The sequence below is a fragment of the Rissa tridactyla genome, chromosome Z (genome assembly GCF_028500815.1).
Source record: "Rissa tridactyla isolate bRisTri1 chromosome Z, bRisTri1.patW.cur.20221130, whole genome shotgun sequence".
Taxonomy (NCBI): Eukaryota; Metazoa; Chordata; class Aves; order Charadriiformes; family Laridae; genus Rissa; species Rissa tridactyla.
This window is the reverse complement of record NC_071497.1, coordinates 52,085,026-52,103,337: the sequence shown is the minus strand read 5'-3', so window position 1 is coordinate 52,103,337 and position 18,312 is coordinate 52,085,026. Positions and strand designations below refer to the sequence as shown.

Below are 18,312 nucleotides of genomic sequence, written 5' to 3'. Positions count from 1 at the left end.
CTGTTTGAATTTTTTCATACACAAGTGGTATGTACTCCGAACAATGCTGCAAGGAAACAGAGTTTCCTTCAAGTCCAATCCATCTTGGATGGGTCTGGGTGATTTATTTTTTTCCCCTGCCAACATTGGGTCAGTTGGAGTCCACGCCACGGGATGTGTACTATACCACAAGTAACAGCCACTGGTTTGAACTGCCCTTAAAGATGGGAGTACTAAAAAAGGAATGACTGATCCCTATGAAGGTCAGTTTGCAAGTGTGGGTTAGTAGATAGGACCACAGTAATCTGAATCTAAGCCTCTTGCTTAGGAAGAGCAAGCCTTTTCTTAGCAAGCCTCCTACTAAGTAAGAGGTAGTATCTATATACTTTCAAGAGGTCCCTCAGATTATTGTGTCATAAAAAGGAAAAAATGAAGGGAAGAACTAAAGTGATTTGATTCAAAGAATAGGATCTTTTGTTTCTTACTGACAAACAGAAGGGATCATTGAGGTTAAAAGCTTGAATGACAGTAAAATAGGAATAGTGAAGACCTGTTCTCATGCACTGAAGAAAGAAGGAACGTAGAAGAACAAGAACACACTGTTTCACAGACCTGAGGGAAGCAGTCACAGATCAAACATTTCTGACTGAGACCCCACAGCCAGCTTTAGCGGTAAATTATCTTATCCAGGAAGATCATTCTGTTCAAAATTTAAGATGACCAAAAATACTGTTTAGCTTCTTTAAACTAACCTCTCTTCTTCTCCATCTTCTTAACTTCTGCTTTCTTGCCTTCTTCTTTACTCTGCCTATCAAAAATGTTAAAGTATTTTTATAATGTTGTAAAGTCTGGTTTTCAGTCTTTTTTTTCTCCCCAGTTTTTAGATGAGATGCAATTATTTTGAAGTATTATCTCAGTAAAACATTAGCATGCAAAAACCACAAAGAGCCAAACTCTGGTTTTTGAAACCAAAATAAGTTAAAAAAAATAGTTAACTGAGATACTGCTGATAAGTCCTCCACACTGACAGACAGTTCTCCCTAGAAGCTGCACATTAAAGGATTTTAAAAACAAGTCGCATTTCCAAACTGTGTTTTGTTTTGGTTGCATGTACAAATTGGTGAAGTGGCATTGCATGGAACTATGTTATGAAAAAAGAAAATATTTCTATTATGATGACAAAGAGAGTAAAATTATTAACATTACCACAGGGAATTATGGAGATACCAATTAGTCATAATCAGTTCCTATATGACTTATTTTCTCATATAATTAATTATAACAGTAGAAGTATCCTACAACTGACCACAAATGTATCACTGATAATTTAAATATTCTTGAAGCAAATAGTAATATAAAGGAAAAATATTTATTACAAGTTCATTGAAATCTGTCTCTTTCTCTAATTGTATCACTAAAAATAAAACTGAGACTCACGAGAAACGAAAACTTGCCTCCATCTCAGTTACAGGATGAAGACAGGCAGAAGTCTTTTCAGCAAGCTTTTGAACTCTTTATTTAAGAGAAAGTCATGAACCAATGTTTAGCAATTCCTCAGTCTTGTCTTACTGAGGGGTTTCAAAGCCTCATTTTAGAATTTACATATTTCAGCACATCACGACTTAATATTCTGTGACTGATTTTCTTCCTGTCATAGTAACAGGCACCTATAAAATATCCAGGCCTGCAGCTCTGTCATTTTCCATGTTCCTTTCACAGACTCATCTAGGTTGGAAGGGACCTTTAAGATCATAGTCTGCCCAGTTACAGAATCAACAGGTTTAAAGTACATAAGACTACTTTATTTCAACTGGCAGCACAAGCTCATGCCTTTTAAATGGTACATGTAAATTTTGTATATGTACAGAATGGTGTAAAAGGCACTGTTATTAGACATAAATAAATACTATTGAAGTAGCTACGAAGACCAGAAAATGTAAACTATGCTGATGCGAAATGTAAACAAAAAAGGTATCGGCCTATATTCAGTGTATTAGTAGAGGAACTTGGAAGACAGACAGCACAAAAAGACGACTTTTTACTTTCTATCAATATTGAGTTTTGTGGGATTAGTCATCAGCTATAATTAAATTCATTATGCGTTCATTAACTATTACTCCTTTATCTTACTGAAACAAAGCTCTATCTACCTTCCAACACATAAAATATGAGAGCTATTTAAAAGTAGAGGAGATCTGATTGTTATAATCAAATCAATATATGACAGTTTCATTGCAGAAATCAATCAGCATATGTCAGATTTTAATAGTGATATATCAAGAGCTGCAAAGATGCTAAGGACAATTTAGTATCTCTGGAGTTGGAAATGCTTAGGTTCGCTATGGGCAAGTAGAGTAATTAGGTTAGGTTTCCAGAGGAGGAGTGACAGTAAGAAGAGGAGAAGAAAGGGCTAGAGGGTAAAAAAACCCAAACAAACTAGGTTTTTGTTAACAAATGTGAAAAAGGTAGAATTTTGTTGTTACCAGTGAAGGGGACCATTATCTTCCTCCTTCTTCTACAAATTTTTACCTTGTTCTCCCTTTCTTCCGCCCTCCCACCAATTGTGGGGATGGGAACATCATGGTCTCGTGGCGGCGGCTTCTTCACCCATTTGCAGAATAGCTCTTGAGAATGAGTCATATTTCTTCCTATTGTCCCACCCCCCCAGTTTCTGGCAGGATCTTCTCTCCATTCTTATGCTTGATTCATTTATGATAATTTATCTTCCAAATGCAGACTGCTCTTGGTATCACTCAACTAGCTCTGCAGTGCTAGAGTAGAATAATTCTTAATTTTTTCCTTGTTCTGTCTGACAGCGTGTGCTCCAGCTGCCAGACAGAGAAAGAAGTGTTCTCCAGGTAACCCTATGCATTCCACAACCCGATCAAAAATCCATGACCATGGATTAGTAGGTCCTACCAGTTCTCAACCTAATTTTTCCAAAAATTAAAGAAAAACATATAGCTATCCTGAACAGTTTTTCACACTGATCCCTTTTCACAAGGATATTCTTAGGTTACTTCTAAACAGAACCCACCAGCTGTCTTCTGCTAGAAATTCTAAATCCCTGAAAGACTGACATAATGTAATTTCTAGGTTCAATTTTTCCCATCCCCCCACCATAGAATGTATTGCTTTAGAGGAGCTTTTTACTCTCCACTTAAAAAGAAGTTAAAATAGACCCAAAAAAAGCATGGAGGGAGAGAACAACAGAACACAGTGCAAACCACTTCGGTATTTTTTCAGATACTGTCTCCTCCTGTTGGTTTCAAAGTACTCCTACAACTTGCAGACATCACATGCTGAAACACACTCACGATTCAGATTCTGTCTGTTCCTCTTGCTTACGCTTTCTTTCTGTTACTTCTCTCTCATGTTGGCCTCTTACAATGCTTCTTCTATGAGCCGCCTGAAAGCTTCTTCCTCCTTTTTTCTTCTGATTTTGTTTTTAGGATTGGAAAGGGAAAGGCAAGATTATTAAATCATTTTTTGTGTAATTTTTGTGTAAAGAGGTAGGTGTAAACCTACCTACACTAACTATCTTTGAAGCAACTCTGCTCCATGGAACAACCTGACAAAAGCTGGCTTTCCCTGCAACTAAATACAATACCTCCACATGTTGGTAAATTCTGAATTTCTTTAGTCCTTTCTCCATTTTTCCTTTTCTGACAGAAGGCAAATATCCTAAGCACCAGAAAAATGAAGACATTCCAAATGATTGGCTAGGGATAGCTTTATACCTTTCAAAAACTTGTTTTCAAGACCAATGTTCTCTTAGACACACCCAAAGAAAAAAAAGTCCATGTTCCAAGGAAAATAGATGGAAAAAGTCTTTTCACAAAATAAGTAACTGCCACATTTAAGTACTTGGTTAAAAAGAAAAGTGTCTTAGAAAAGACGCTTTTCTTAGAAAATACTGGAGAAGTTCCTGAAAGAATTATTTGACAAAATGAAGTCCTGGAACTTTTATTCTATGTATCTGTATCAGGCACCCACAGGGCTCCACCCTTTACTAAGACCTAGCATTAACTTCAGAAAAAGATCTTCAGTGATACTACTCCCTCTACAACAAATATATCAGGAAAACAAAATTATACCTTGTCACCTTCTTGTTCTTCTCCATCATCTTCAGAATCAGAAGCTGATGCAGAACCCACTTTTGCAGCATTTTTCCTTTTTGGTTCAGTCTCTTTCTTTCCTTCCTTTTTGTCAAATTCCTTCTTTGATTTCTCCTCTTCCTTCTGACTCTCCTCATCTTTTTTCCCTTGCTTTTTGGCCTTTTCTTCTGGTCCTTTTTTCTTTGCCTTCTCCTCCTCATTAACACTAAAAGACGAACAGTATTTAGACACCATATCCATTATCTACAGTGAATTTTAAACATCACATTCTAACTCAGGAAGTTGATTTTCTTTTTTACCACAGAATATTAAAAATTATGAAGTTAATTCACCCTCGGTTTATTTAATGACTATTCAAAAAATAGTCAAACTCAAGTCTTATTCCAAAATGATAGCCCACTACCTATGCAAGAAACACGAAATAATAGCATGGAGGCCCTAATGAGGCTAACGTTAATATATTTGCATATCTCCAAAACAAAAAAGTTAACGTTCAGAAGTTCTCCACGCACTTATGTGTCTGCAGGACCAAGACTACACTGTAAACTAATTTTATGAAGTATACTTAAGGTGTACATATACTGAAACGCTGCATCTGCTAATCTATAGAAAACTATGCTAATGCTCAACTTTTCCTTCAGTTACTAGAACCACTAAAGACTTGACACAAGAACTGAAGCGGGTAAAACCAAAATTTAGTTAACAAATGGTGTTGGAATTCCATCAGAAGAGATTTCTGAAACAAAAATGTACATTCGTTTCAGTAGTTCTGTTTTGCATGATCTTGTCGTTTCTTTTAATGAATACCTTTTTCTCTTCACTTGGCATACGATTGTGTAAGGAATTTTGCACAGATTTTACAAGTTAGGACGGTTAAGATCTTCTGTCTCTTGTTCCAGAAATGTACTACCTTGAGTTACTACGTATTAATTACCTGAGCTGTAAATAGCAACATCAAAGCAAACAGTAACTCACACTGCATACCAAAGGGGCAAAAACCTGTCAGGAACTCAGTACTAACGAGGAAGTCTTAACGTAAGGAATAATGTGGTTTACAATGAAGAAGCTTTATATTAATAAACAAAACAGAACAACTCACGAGTCGCTCTCTGGAAGACAAGGTGGTTTCACCAACTTGGGTCTCCCTCTTGGTTTTGGGACCTTTATTTCAGAAGCTAGTATTTATATAGAAATAACAGGTTAGTCCACAGCCAGAGCCACCATCTGCTCCTTGTCTATGTGAAAAGATTCTTACTCAACAGACAGAAGCTACATTTAAATCAAAATATATACCCTAACTCTGTTGTTATACAAAATTCAAGTGTTAAGTGAGTACTAAACTTTAATCAAGACCTCTGAAAAATTAAAGTGTTGGTAGGTTTTTTCACCTGATTGGTAAATTAAAAACTTTGGTGTTTATTTTTAGCCCCAGGCTACAACTACCAATTCTTGCGTTTTTTGCACTATCTGCAGTTACGATTTGTTTCACATGTTGCATAACTAATATGAACAAGTCTCAAATAAGAGAATGAGAAACTCTGAAATTAGAGAATGGAAAGAAGTCATTTAGTGTCCACATTTACGCAGTCAGTTTGCCATTTTTTCTGGATGTATCACGGGGCTTTCATCACTTTTCTTGATAACAAACCACTGTCAAGAAGTTCTACCACCACACTACAGTACAGAGCAAAACTTGGCACTTCCTCACATTCACTGTATTGTACTGAGTAAGACAAATAGTGTATCTGCCTTCTTGGCACTTATATCCTTCAAATGCTTGTCCGATGCAACAGTGAATGTGTGGTTAGGAAACCTAATACTCAATCTTTAAACTCCTGTTGGTGTTAGCAGGGAGCACCGTTAAGCAAGAGAGGTATGCATCACATCCAACACCAGAACAGGCTGCACAGGACATCTTATAAAAAGGTATTTATACAGGCGGTGAATGCGTCTCTTAGATCCTTTTCTGCTCTTACAGACAGTATTTAGTTAAAAAAAAAAAATTAAAGATAAACACATACAAAAATTAGAAATGTACATTTAACGAAATGGGGTGGGGAAAAGGGGAACTAAAGTAATACTTAATTTCCTCACAGCTTCCAAGGCAAAAGTAATTAAGTCCTATTAACTGTGGCTGCACTTTGTAAAAGTTATTTTCGTGCTGTCAGCAGATACAGATGGAATCACGGAATCTTCAGAGTTGGAAGGGACCTCTAGAGATCATCTAGTCCAACTCCCCTGATAGAGCAGGAGTGCCTAAAGCACATCCCTCAGGGCTGCATCCAGGTGGGTCTTGAAAATCTCCAGAGAAGGGCACTCCACAACCTCCCTGGGCAGCCTGTTCCAGCGCTCTGTCACCCTCACCGTAAAGAAGTTTTTCCGTGTATTTGAATGGAACTTCCTGTGTTCTAGCTTGTGCCCGTTGCCCCTCGTCCTGTCACTGGGAACCACTGAAAAGAGCCTGGCTCCGTCCTCCTTAAACCCACCCTTTAGATACTTGTAGACATTAGTAAGGTCTCCCCTCAACCTTCTCTTCTCCAGGCCTAAAGAGTCCCAGCTCTTTCAGCCTTTCCTCATAAGGGAGATGCTCCAGTCCCATAATCATCTTGGTTGCCCTTCGCTGGACTCGCTCCAGTAGTTCCCTGTCCCTCTTGAACTGGGGAGCCCAAAACTGGACACAATACTCCAGTTGTGGCCTCACCAGTGCAGAGTAGAGGGGGAGAATGACCTCCCTCGACCTACTGGCCACAGTCTTCCCTATGCAGCCCAGGATGCCATTGGCCTTCTTGGCGACAAGGGCACACTGCTGGCTCATGGATAATTTGCTGTCTACCAGGACCCCCAGGTCCTTCTCCTCAGAGCTGCTTCCCAGCATGTCCGCCCCTAACCTATACTGGTGCTTGGCATTCTTCCTTCCCAGGTGCAGGACCCTACACTTGCTTTTGTTGAACCTCATTAGGTTCTTCTCTGCCCAGCTCTCCAGCCTGTCCAGGTCACGCTGGATGGCAGCACGGCCCTCTGGAGTGTCGGCCACCCCTCCCAGCTTGGTATCATCAGCAAACTTGCTGAGGATACACTCTGTCCCCTCATCTAGGTCATTAATGAATATACTGAACAGAATTGGACCAAGTATTGACCCCTGAGGGACACCACTGGTTACAGGCCTCCAACTGGACTCTGTGTTGCTGATCACAACCCTCTGAGTTCTGTCACTCAGCCAGCTCTCGATCCACCTCACTGTCACCTCATCGAGCCCATAACATCCTCATTAGGAAGCTGAGGAAGTATGGGAGACAGTGTCAAAAGCCTTGCTAAGGTCAAGGTGACATCTACGGCTCTCCCCTCATCCAGCCAACCTGTTATAACATCATAGAAAGACGAGTATAAATTATTTGCTTCACAGACTAGATGCTCATACAGTGTACTTAACTGCAGCAAGAACTTTTTTCCAATGCAGCAGTTAATGAGGAATTCAAGAATATCTGCAAGCTTACCACAAAAATTCCAATTAATTAGATCATTACTACTTTAAAAGAAACAAGTGCTGCAGAGCTATCACCAAATGGTTCTAATTACACATTTTTTTTTTAGGAAAGTTATATCTTCTTTTCATCTGCCTATGAATCTACACAGGTTGCCTTAAACGTCTTTTTAAACAAGTCTCTCCATCTCTCTGTTTCTGCTGTCCTCTGAGCTCCACCTACAGGCTCTGTGTCCCCCCAGTTCTCTTCCTTATGTTTTATGGATATTCCAATGCAAAGTATTTTACAGACCTTTAATGAATATAGATCTCTATGGAGCAACAATGCACAAAGAGCTCTTATTGTCTATCTATAGTTTAGCAGGATTCTAGGAAGAAGGCTTTTCTAAAGGCGATACCTGTACACCAAAACAACTCGTCTTATTTAGAGGACTGATCATTTGTGCTAACAATTTAAATCCATTTACATCCTAAATTTGTCAGTTTCAGATGAGGTGTTTCCTCATTAAAATCTATTAGCAAAGATTGCTTTTAACATAAGAAAATACTCCGTAGTACTTTAGGGGAAAGAGACAGCTCCCTGACTAATTCTACAAAGGTATTTCTGTGGTGAAAAAAAATTCTTTCTGTTAAAGTTACCTGCTGGTCTTCCTCTTTTGGGGCTTACTTTTGGAGACACTGGCACAGGAGCTGCTGCTGCCACAGCCGCCGTTGCCACTGCTGCTGCTTCCTCAGCTTCAGCTTGTTTTTCAGCCTAATTTAAAGAACAAATTTCACAAGTGAAAAAACACAGGGCACCAACATCTCAGTTACTTTCTCAAACAACAGTTTTAAACTTCTAGAAATGCATTATTATGCAATTGCTTCTACATATGAAAAAAAGGTTTCCAAATTTAGTAACAGATTACATTTAAGTACTAATTTCACCCTCTCCATACCATCACTACCTGATATAGTAATGTTTCATGTAATTTCAACCAGTCCATTCATCTTCAGAACAATATCTTGACACAAGACAGGAAAAAATTATTTATAAGTACTTTTAAGATCACCATAACAGCATGCCAAAACACAGTTTTTTAAGCAGCTACGTTCATATTTTTTCCGCCCATATACAAATACTCCTGTTTTAGATGCTACCATCTCCCCTAGCTCCATCAAAGTATCAAGCCAGTAGATGGAGCTATTCAGAAAAAAACACCCGCTTCTAGCTCTATAGCCAATTATTCACAGTGAAAAACTGTGTGTTGAACTGCACTAACTGGACATAATGACCTTCATCTACATAGTAATTTTAAGGGGGTTGGGTTGTAATTACAGATAGAACTTGTGGCAATATAAGATCTTCATGAAAGGATACATATCTCCCTGCAGAAACATTCCATATCCATACAGACAGATAAAAAGAATTTAGAAAAATCCCAACTGGAGAAAACATTTACGGTATTTAGTGTCCTGGATGCAAGAGCATCAGACAGCAGCAACAGAAAATTTATGGCAAAATATGTATTTATCTTAATATTCTTTGTGGACTCCTATAATAAAAGGCAACTTTAAAGAACAAACAAATCTAGAACAGAACAGAGGTAGATCTCACATTAACTGTGCTTTCCATGAGCCTACAGAAAGACTGTTTAAATGAAGACAGAAAAGTACCTGTTAGAATGCTTTTTTAAAATCCCAGGAAAAGAAAACACCATGTTTCTTAAGGCAAGTAAGAAACACATTCAAAGCCATATAACTGCATAGCCAACCCTCTTTTCTGACCCACAAGCACACACTACATCCCTTTAAATACTATTTTTCTGTTCAGCAATGGCCTGTAGTAATGCAAAGTTCTGGTTAAACCCCTTGCAGCATGTGCCGAACACAAGTCTGTCAGCTGAAGCTAGTAAACATGACAGAGGAAATCTTAGGCCTGCAGTGTCTTATGATGCCAAAAGAAACCCTACCTCAAACAAAACAGAAGAAAAAACACCACAACCACAGGATTTGAGTGCTTTTTGAAAAAGCAAAGAATGAGATTTATTTTTTGGGTGTGTGTCATCTGTGAGGCTTCTCTCCCATTCACAAGCTGAAGTCACAAGTATGCATAGTCACAGACATTCTTTCAAGTTCTTGCTGTTTCAGACTGAAAGCTTTCCTTGAATCTTAGTTTAGATTTTTATAAAATTTACTTTTTTTTAATATGGTATTCTTTAAGTTATATTTTTCAAATATTCAAATTGGTTTCATAAGAGCATTTCAAACACGTATCTTTCTTTTTTTGTGAAGCAAATGACATTCCGCATGCTACTAACTGGTGACAAACATACTAAGGTCACAGTTACTTCACACTCATCCCATTCCTGCTGTCAGCACTAATGTTACAAGTTAAATGGTTTCAAATTAAAATTAAACTTTGCCCCACTTCAGTCTGGTTTTTGGTTGGGTCAGTGGCCTGATCTGGCTTGCTGTGTGACCACCTGAACATTAAGGCTGGAGCATGCTGAGCAAGCAGCTGGAGCTGCCTGTTTCAAAGTAACTCCAATTTTTCCCAGGTTGAAGAGAACACAAAATCACAACCTCATGAAAAGGGAGAGTATTTCAAGTGTCAGTTCAGTGTGATGAAGTTGTTAGAAGAAATTTTTCTGAGCTTCAAAGCATACTACTTTATTAGCAGTCTAGCAACAGTTTATATCTTAGTTTTTCTTACTTGCAAAGGACTGTTTGGGAAAAGATAGGAACTCCCTACTCTAAGTTCAAACATAATTAAGACTTGGGAAAACTTTCATTCCTACAAATCTTTCAGCCATTCGAAAGGGGGGAGGAGGGTGTCAAGCACTTCAACTTATGCATAATTTGTCATTAAAGAAAATAACACCCAGTAACATCACATCGAAAAATTCCAGTAAGGTGAAGTAATTAAACATATTGTTACCTTTCTTTTTCTTCCTCTTCTAGCAACTTTAGGCATAGAAGCATCACTTGTTTTCACCACATCCTATGAAGATTAAAAATGATGCTAAGAGTCTTAACAAAACAAAGATATATTTTAAATTATTCTAAGTTTTTTCCACAACTGAAGCGTCTGGCACACAATTTAGACAAAAAATCCTGTAATATAGATGAAGACACCTCCTCCTGCTTTTAAATTATTATAATCCTGATCATCTGCTAATCAGGATTTTTTTCTGAAAGGTAAGAAATAATATAAGTACTAAATAATATCCTGTTTTAAATAAAGGTACGTAGTCATGTTTTAGTCTGTCTGAACTCTTTATCTGGTCCTTTAAAAAAGTACACTGGCAATACAGAATAAGTGATAAAAACAACACTGTTCCACCTGTTTTGACTAAACTTAAACAAGCCAGACTTAAAGTTTGCTCTCAATGAAAGCTTTAATTCCCGTTAGCTTCAGTGAGAGGTATGAATATGAGTGAACACATAGAAAGTTTTATGTAATTAAACAGCTCCCAAGACTGTCAATAGTAATAAACGTAGCTTCTTAGTACTCAGTAATAGATATACATCAATCAACATAATATTAAGATGTTCTTTGGTACATAGAAAAACCTTTCACATACTTCTTTACTGTTTTTTTCAGAAGGCAGATCATCTTCCTTTGAAGCATCCATCTCTTTTTCTTCTGTTTCAGCTTCTGTAGGTAAGTTGTTATCCCCTTTAGAGGATAACTGCAAAGGGAGTCAACATGGAGTAAAAAAATTTGCATTAAGAAGTACCTCACAGTGAAAAGAGAACTCGCTAATAAACATCAGGCTGCTTTTCACTTTATATAGTTTAAGTCTGTAGATATACTCCTTTCTTCGGTACACATTAAAATCTTACGGCAGACCACTTTCTCCAGTCCACAACTGCGAACAGTTGTCAGAACAGGTCAAATACAGCAACGTATCAGGGTGGAACTTAAATTCCACTTTGTGTTCATGATAACCCTCAAGGTTCATTTAGATCACTTTATTTGTTGCATACAGATGGATATCCGAGTCACAGACAACATTTAGCAGAGTATCATTCTACTAAACAAAGACTTAATGTAGTAAACAGACCACAAACAAGTTGTTTCATCGTTTGTGAGATATTAATTGGTGATAATTGGTGTTATCTAATCTATACCTTTTTTTCTGTTTTGTTGTTGGTTTTTTTTAAAACCCTACAATACTAGGTTTTGTTGTATGTGAGCAGTTAAGATTTGGAAAATCAAGAGTTTGTAGTAATTTACTTGAAAATAATCAACATTTCCTTGCAGCCTATGCCCATGCATGTTTTTTAGATCTTCAATTCATTCTCTGAACTTTGATGCTATTGCCTTGCACCACTTACAAGCACCTTTTGTAAAATTCCCTTTCAAAATAGCTACAGTTCTTAAAAGTTCAACACTGAACAAAAGCAACTCAGGCACAAGGCTATCATGTAATTGAATACATGTAATTCACCAAGTCTTTTTGGAGAATACAACTTTAAGACAGATCACCGTTACACTAAACCCAAGGATGTTATAGTGTCATGGTTTTGGCCAAATTGGCCAATGCCTGGTGACAGATGCTCCCCCCCCAACCTCTTATACACGGAGAGGAGGAGGAGAGGTAAAGAGAAATTTACGAGTTTAGAAGAAACTAAACTACTGTAATGAAATATTAATAATAAAATATAAAGGAAATAACGAAATAGATACAGTATATACAAAATCGTATTAAGCTCCCAGGATGATGTCACCGGCAGGCAGTGGGGAAGTCCCAGGCTGGACTCAGGAACAGGTGGGAACTGGATTCCAGAGCTGGAGTCTGGAACCCACAGGTTGGGATTAAAAGCAGATGAACAGACAGGGTCGGCCATTGAAGAAAAAAAGCTGACCCTTTGATCCCTCAGCTTTTATACTGAGCATGGGGCAGATGGGATGGAATACCCCTATGGGTCAGTTTTGGGTCACCTGTCCTGTCCACTCCCGCCCTGCAGGTTGGACCCCTCTATGCTTTTCTGTTTCCAACCCTCCAACAGGGCAAATAATTAAATTAGCTGACTTTGTTTTTTTCAGCAATAAGTATAAGCAAGAGCCTCTCTGCATACCATTCCTTGGCACGAGCTGTAAACATTGGCTTATCACTCTGGAACAAACCGTTTCAGACACAACATGCTGTTGTGAGAGTTCAAGCATGTTCAGAGAGTTAGAAGAAGCCTAGCTAAGAAATAAAACTACTGAACAGAAAGTTGGTTCTGTTTTACCTCAAACTAGGACATATAGCTACATTAGTATCAAAAGAAAAGAAGTAAATTTGCTCCACGTTTTGCCTTAAACTGATTAACTGACTGAGATTAATAATAGAAATCTATGTAAAAGGACACATTCTGGATCTTCCATTTCACCTTTTTATTTAAAAGGCTCTTCTGTCTTCCTGTTTCTCTTTCACAGTGCCAGATCAGGACAGCCTGAAAGCACTTGGCAGGAGAAACATGAAGCTTAAGTCACTGCCATCCCCACTAGCACACGCTGCTTGCTGCCTAAGTTCACAGGGAAGCAAACTGATGAACCAGCCCAGTTTAAAAGAAGTTAGACAAAACCACGACAGATTTATTGGTGCCCAACATGAAGCACGAACAGAGCTCTGATTTCCTGAATGGGCAACTGAATTCCAGCTTTTTCAGGGAGAATAGACAGTTCACATCATGTCATTCTTATGTGAAATCTTGTATCGTGTCTTTAGAGAGCTTTCTATGAAGTTAATTGATGCAATGGGGTTTAACTGGTTGAATATATTGCATGGTCTATTTCTTCTTTGTGTTTGGATGCAGTTTGCATGCTATATTGGTGTGGATTTGCCTTCAGATGCGTAATCTTGTGCATCTCATGATGGAGTCTTTTACTAATTACACTTTTGGAATGGATTCTTTTACTAATTACACTCTTGGTCTTACGTGGGGAAAGCTTACTTTGCCCTTTGATGATGATGCCAAAGTGACAGTAACAGAATTAGGGAATGAGAAACCTTCGGGCTGTTTGGAGAGTGAATGTTACTTTCATTCGTACGTGGTTTTGTTGTTGGGTTTCCTGAATGTGTTGCAGGGTTGGTTTATTGTTAAATATCAGTGCAGGAGTGAGTATTATGTGACATGTGATATTGCTACTCAAACCCCATGGCCAAGTCAGAGATAGCAGAAATTCAGACAACCCCACCTCCAAAAGCCACAGCAGAAATTCAGACAACCTTGCCACCGAAAGCTGCAGCAGGAATTCAGACAGTCGCCTCACTGAAAGCTACAGCAGAAACTCAAAACAACTCAGATTACTGCCCAAGCCACAACACAGACACAAACAACCAACGGCCCCAACATCAGCCACGCCTCCGCCTGTACAGGTGACAGCCGTATCAACACCAGCGCCAATGGCTGCCCCCCCACAGACCCTGGCAAAAGCCAAAGTTACCCCGCCGCCTGCCCCCAGTCCCCGGCCTGTATTGCCAGCCCCTGCCCCACCCACAGCTGCACCGGCCACTCCAGCCCAACGAGGAGCACAGCCACTGCTCCAGCTGCTCCAACAACGAGCGCTGCTGCTACCCAAACTCCAGCAGAACCAGCACAAGTTGCCCCGGTGACCAGGAAGGAGAAAAGATTAGCTCCTTCCTTGCCCCTTGCCTCTGACAACAAAGACCAGCCCCAAGCCAGACAGCATAGGAGAGGGTTCCTCTGAGGGAGATCCAGGAGAGGGTCCTTCTCAGCCAACATTAACAGAGGATGAGGACTCAGATGCAGACCCTTTTCTATGAAGGATTTGTGAAACATAAGAAAGGACTTCAGTCATAACGAAGGGGAGACACTTGTCTCCAGGTTGCTCCGATGCTGGGACAATGGAGCTGTTACCATAGATTTAGATGGCAGAGAAGCTAAGCAGTTGGGACACCTGTCCAAAGATGGAGGTATTGATAAAGCAATTGGGAGAAAGGCAGATGTCCTCAGTCTCTGAAGGCGACTGCTATCAGCTGTGAAGGGCAGGTATCCCTTTAAGGATAATATCCAATGCCATCCAACAAAATGGACCAGCATGGAAAAAGGTATTAAGTACCTGAGGGAACTGGCTGTGCGAGAGGTGGTTTATAGCAAGTGATGAAATGCCATGCAAACGATCTTTGTTGAGAAAATTTGTGCAGAGTGCACCATCAAATTATTCCCACGCATTGTCAACAACGATCTAGGGAGGATCTGATACTGATACACCAGTTGTAAATGAGGTGGCTAACAAGGTGCGACAGTATGAACACAGTCTCTCGTCCCCTTCATGTAGCAGCTGTGGAGAAAATGGCTGCACAAACTAAAACCATGGTTGATCAAACTAAGCCCATGGCTGATCAAACCAAGGCAAAGGCTGAAACAACCGAGAAAGTAGCTCAGAATACCGAGAAAAGGGCTGAGACAATAGCTGAGCAAAATGAGAAAACTATCTGATAAACTGCTTCATGAACTGCTTGAAGAACTGTCTGAGAAGGGGGAAGAATCCCACTCTTCCCCTGAACAGAACGAGGTTGCAGTCATTAAGAAAAAATGCCCTCCTATGAAACCAATTCAAGGGAAACAGGATCCACTCTGACACTTCCTGTGGCTTTGCCTCTGCAACTATGGAGAGGACATGAGTAAGTGGGATAAAAAAAACCTACTCTGGCCCTACAGGCACAAGCGCTTGAGTTGCAAGGTAAAGCAGATGGAAGAGAGAATTTCTGCAGGAGGATGGCTTCTCCAGTCCATGGTAAGCGATGCTCCGATCCTTGTAGAAACTCATCTAATTGTAGATGTTGTTCTCAACATTAGGGCTGCTCTGCCTCCAGCCAGGAGGAGGAGAGGGATAACTGAGTTTATTGGACTGTGTGGATTTGATGGCCTGGCACATTAGAGCCACAAAAGTATAAATCCCTTGTGGGCACTGGTGCACAGTGTACCCTATTGCCATCGAATCATAAAGGGACAGAAGCCATTACTATTTCTGGAGTGACAGGAGGGTCTCAAGAACTGACTGTATTAGAGGCCGAAGTGAGCCTGAATGGGAATAAATGGGAGAAGCACCCTATTGTGACTGGCCCAAATGCTCCATGCATCCTTGGCATAGACTACCTTAAGAGAGGGTATTTCAAAGACCCGAAAACGTAAGAGTAGGCTTTTGGTATAGCAGCTGTAGAGACTGAGGACATTACATAGCTATCTACCTTACCCAGTCTTTCAGATGACCCTTCAGTTGTGGGACTGCTGAAGATTAAAGAACAGCAGGTGGCAACTGCTACTGCCACAGTGCATCGGCGACAGTATCGCACCAACTGAGACTCTCCTCCAATTCCCATCCAGAAGCTGATTTGTTGGCTCAAGACCCAAGGAGTGATCAGCAAGATTCGCTTACCCTTTAACAGCCCAATATGGCCACTACAAAAGTCTGATGGAGAATGGCGACTAACAGTAGACTATCGTGGCCAGAATGAAGTCACACCACCGAGTGCTGCTCTGCCGGACATGCTAGAACTCCATATGACCTGGAGTCAAAGGCAGCCAAATGGTATGCTACAATTGACATTGCTAATGCATTCTTCTCTATTCCTTTAGCAACAGACTGCAGGCCACAGTTTGCTTTCACCTGGAGGGGTGTCCAGTACACCTGGAATCAACTGCGCCAGGGGTGGAAATGCAGCCCTACTGTTTGCCATGGACTGATCCAGACTGCACTGGAGAAGGGTGGAGCTGCAGAACACCGGCAGTACATCGATGACATCATTGTGTGAGGTAATACAGCACAAGAAGTTTTCAAGAAAGGTGAGAAAATAATCAAGATTCTTCTGAAAGCAGGTTTTGCTGTAAAAAGAGGTAAGGTCAAGGGATCTGCATGAGACATCCAGTTCTTAGGAATCAAGTGGCAAGATGGTCATCACCAGATCCCAATGGATATGATCAACAAAATAACATCTGCGTCCCCACCTACTAACAAAAAGGAAACACAAGCCTTCTTAGGCATTGTGGGTTTCTGGAGAACGCACATTTCAGGTTATAGTCAAGATTGTAAAACCTATATATGAAGTGACTCAAAAGAAAAATAATTTTATGTGAGGTCCTGAGCAATGACAGGCCTTTGAGCAAATTAAACAAGAGACTGTGCATGCAGTAGCCCTTGGACCAGTCCGAACAAGACAGGACATTAGAAATGTGCTCTATATCACAGCCGGGGACAATGGCCCTACCTGGAGCCTCTGGCAGAAAGCACCAGGGAAGACTCGAGGTTGAGCCCTAGGATTCTGGTGTCGAGGCTATAAATGCTCTGAGGCCAACTATACCCCAACTGAGAAAGAAATCTTGGATTTCCATTACTCCATTAGAAGTATGGCCTAATTCAAACTGATTCTTATAATCCGTTCAAGCAAATACACTGAAAAACCCTTTCAGCCCAGGCAGAACCTAATGATCTGTTAAACTTTTCAACAAAAACTGTCATAATTGAAAGAGATAGTCATACCTATCCATGATACGAAAAAGGCTTCAAAAACATAAAGGGAAACTTAAAGCTAAATCTTGGTGATATTTCCACCTTCTCTGGCCTAGGAAGTACTGTATCAACTTAGTTTAAGTGCATTATGATTTAGAAATATAGATCAGTAAAGAAATTAATTTTCAAAAGCATGTACAGCACCTTAAAAGGAACACAGAAGGACAAAAATATTACTACGTGTATGTCTGAAAAGAAGCAAAGGCAAGGCAGTTACAACAGTAAAACACCATTAGTTTAAAGTACTTAAGTAAAAACTTGGCAATATAGTTTTGACTTAAAAATGTTTCTGGCAGAACAAAACACAAATTCATTCACTTACTTTTGGGATGGAAGCCTTTCTTTTTTTGGCTCCTGCTTTTTCTTCACTCCCCTCAGCAGGTTCCTGACCACTTTCTTGACCGGCTTCTTTGATAGGAGTGTTAACAGCTGGATGGGACTGCAATATAAAAGCATCAAAACTGAGATCTAATTCCATTCCTGAACTACAGAGTAACAATGCTGAGAGGTGGTTCTGCCACCTCTATGTTACTGAAGAAAGCATCATGCTAAGAAACCCCTTATTAGAACGACAAGAATATTAACATGTATCTTATTTCATTGATTTCCAGACTTTTCAGTTTAAAATGCATTTTCATTATCAGACTTTCAAGCTCTAATGCTATAATAACTTATTTTCACACTAAAAATACTGCAATGTAAGGTTGTTCTTATGTATAATTTAAAAACAAACAAACAAAAAACCTGTTTTTGGTCAAATACAACTTGTGATACTACTACCAAGAAGTGCATTTTTAAATGAGCTATCAATCCTAAGGGAGAAAACTACCTGTTCCTGAAAACATGTGCAGAAAAAGAGATTATAATAAAGGCTGAAGAATTAAAGTTAAAAATATGGCAATAGAGAAGGCAAAGCGAAAATTACTCTTTTTTTATTCCATTGCATTGTGGATAGCATTCTCACTCTTAAATATGAGCTCCTTCAAACAAAGCTGGCAGACTCCCTTGACTCTTTAATTTTTCCCCCACTGAGGAAATTGTTTTGGATTTAAGCCCAAACCACAAGCTCCCTTCTGCCCTCCACCTCCCTTACTAGCAGTTACAAGAACATCTGCAAAGTATAAATACTGCTTTCAGAACATTCCAGCCAGCTCCACCAGTTAAACAGAAAACACGGCCTTGAGAAGGACTTACCAAGACAAAATATGCCCAGTAAAAGGACAGGA

At 39.6% G+C, this 18,312-nt stretch overlaps 1 protein-coding gene across 7 annotated transcripts in view; it reads right to left on the bottom strand.

Annotated features, from left to right (window-relative positions):
• PSIP1 (PC4 and SRSF1 interacting protein 1) overlaps window positions 1-18,312 on the bottom strand; it is a 44,821-nt gene that overhangs the window by 16,797 nt on the left and 9,712 nt on the right. For 3 of the 7 annotated variants that reach the window (XM_054184677.1, XM_054184673.1, XM_054184674.1), the window contains exons 5-13: window positions 17,409-17,525; window positions 11,145-11,252; window positions 10,499-10,561; window positions 8,218-8,332; window positions 5,197-5,272; window positions 4,077-4,302; window positions 3,297-3,415; window positions 2,509-2,580; window positions 732-787 (exon numbers count right to left, since the gene is read on the bottom strand). In XM_054184677.1, coding sequence (XP_054040652.1) covers window positions 732-787; window positions 2,509-2,580; window positions 3,297-3,415; window positions 4,077-4,302; window positions 5,197-5,272; window positions 8,218-8,332; window positions 10,499-10,561; window positions 11,145-11,252; window positions 17,409-17,525 — 952 coding nt within the window. The other 4 variants (XM_054184678.1, XM_054184675.1, XM_054184679.1 and 1 more) reach the window with 3 other exon arrangements.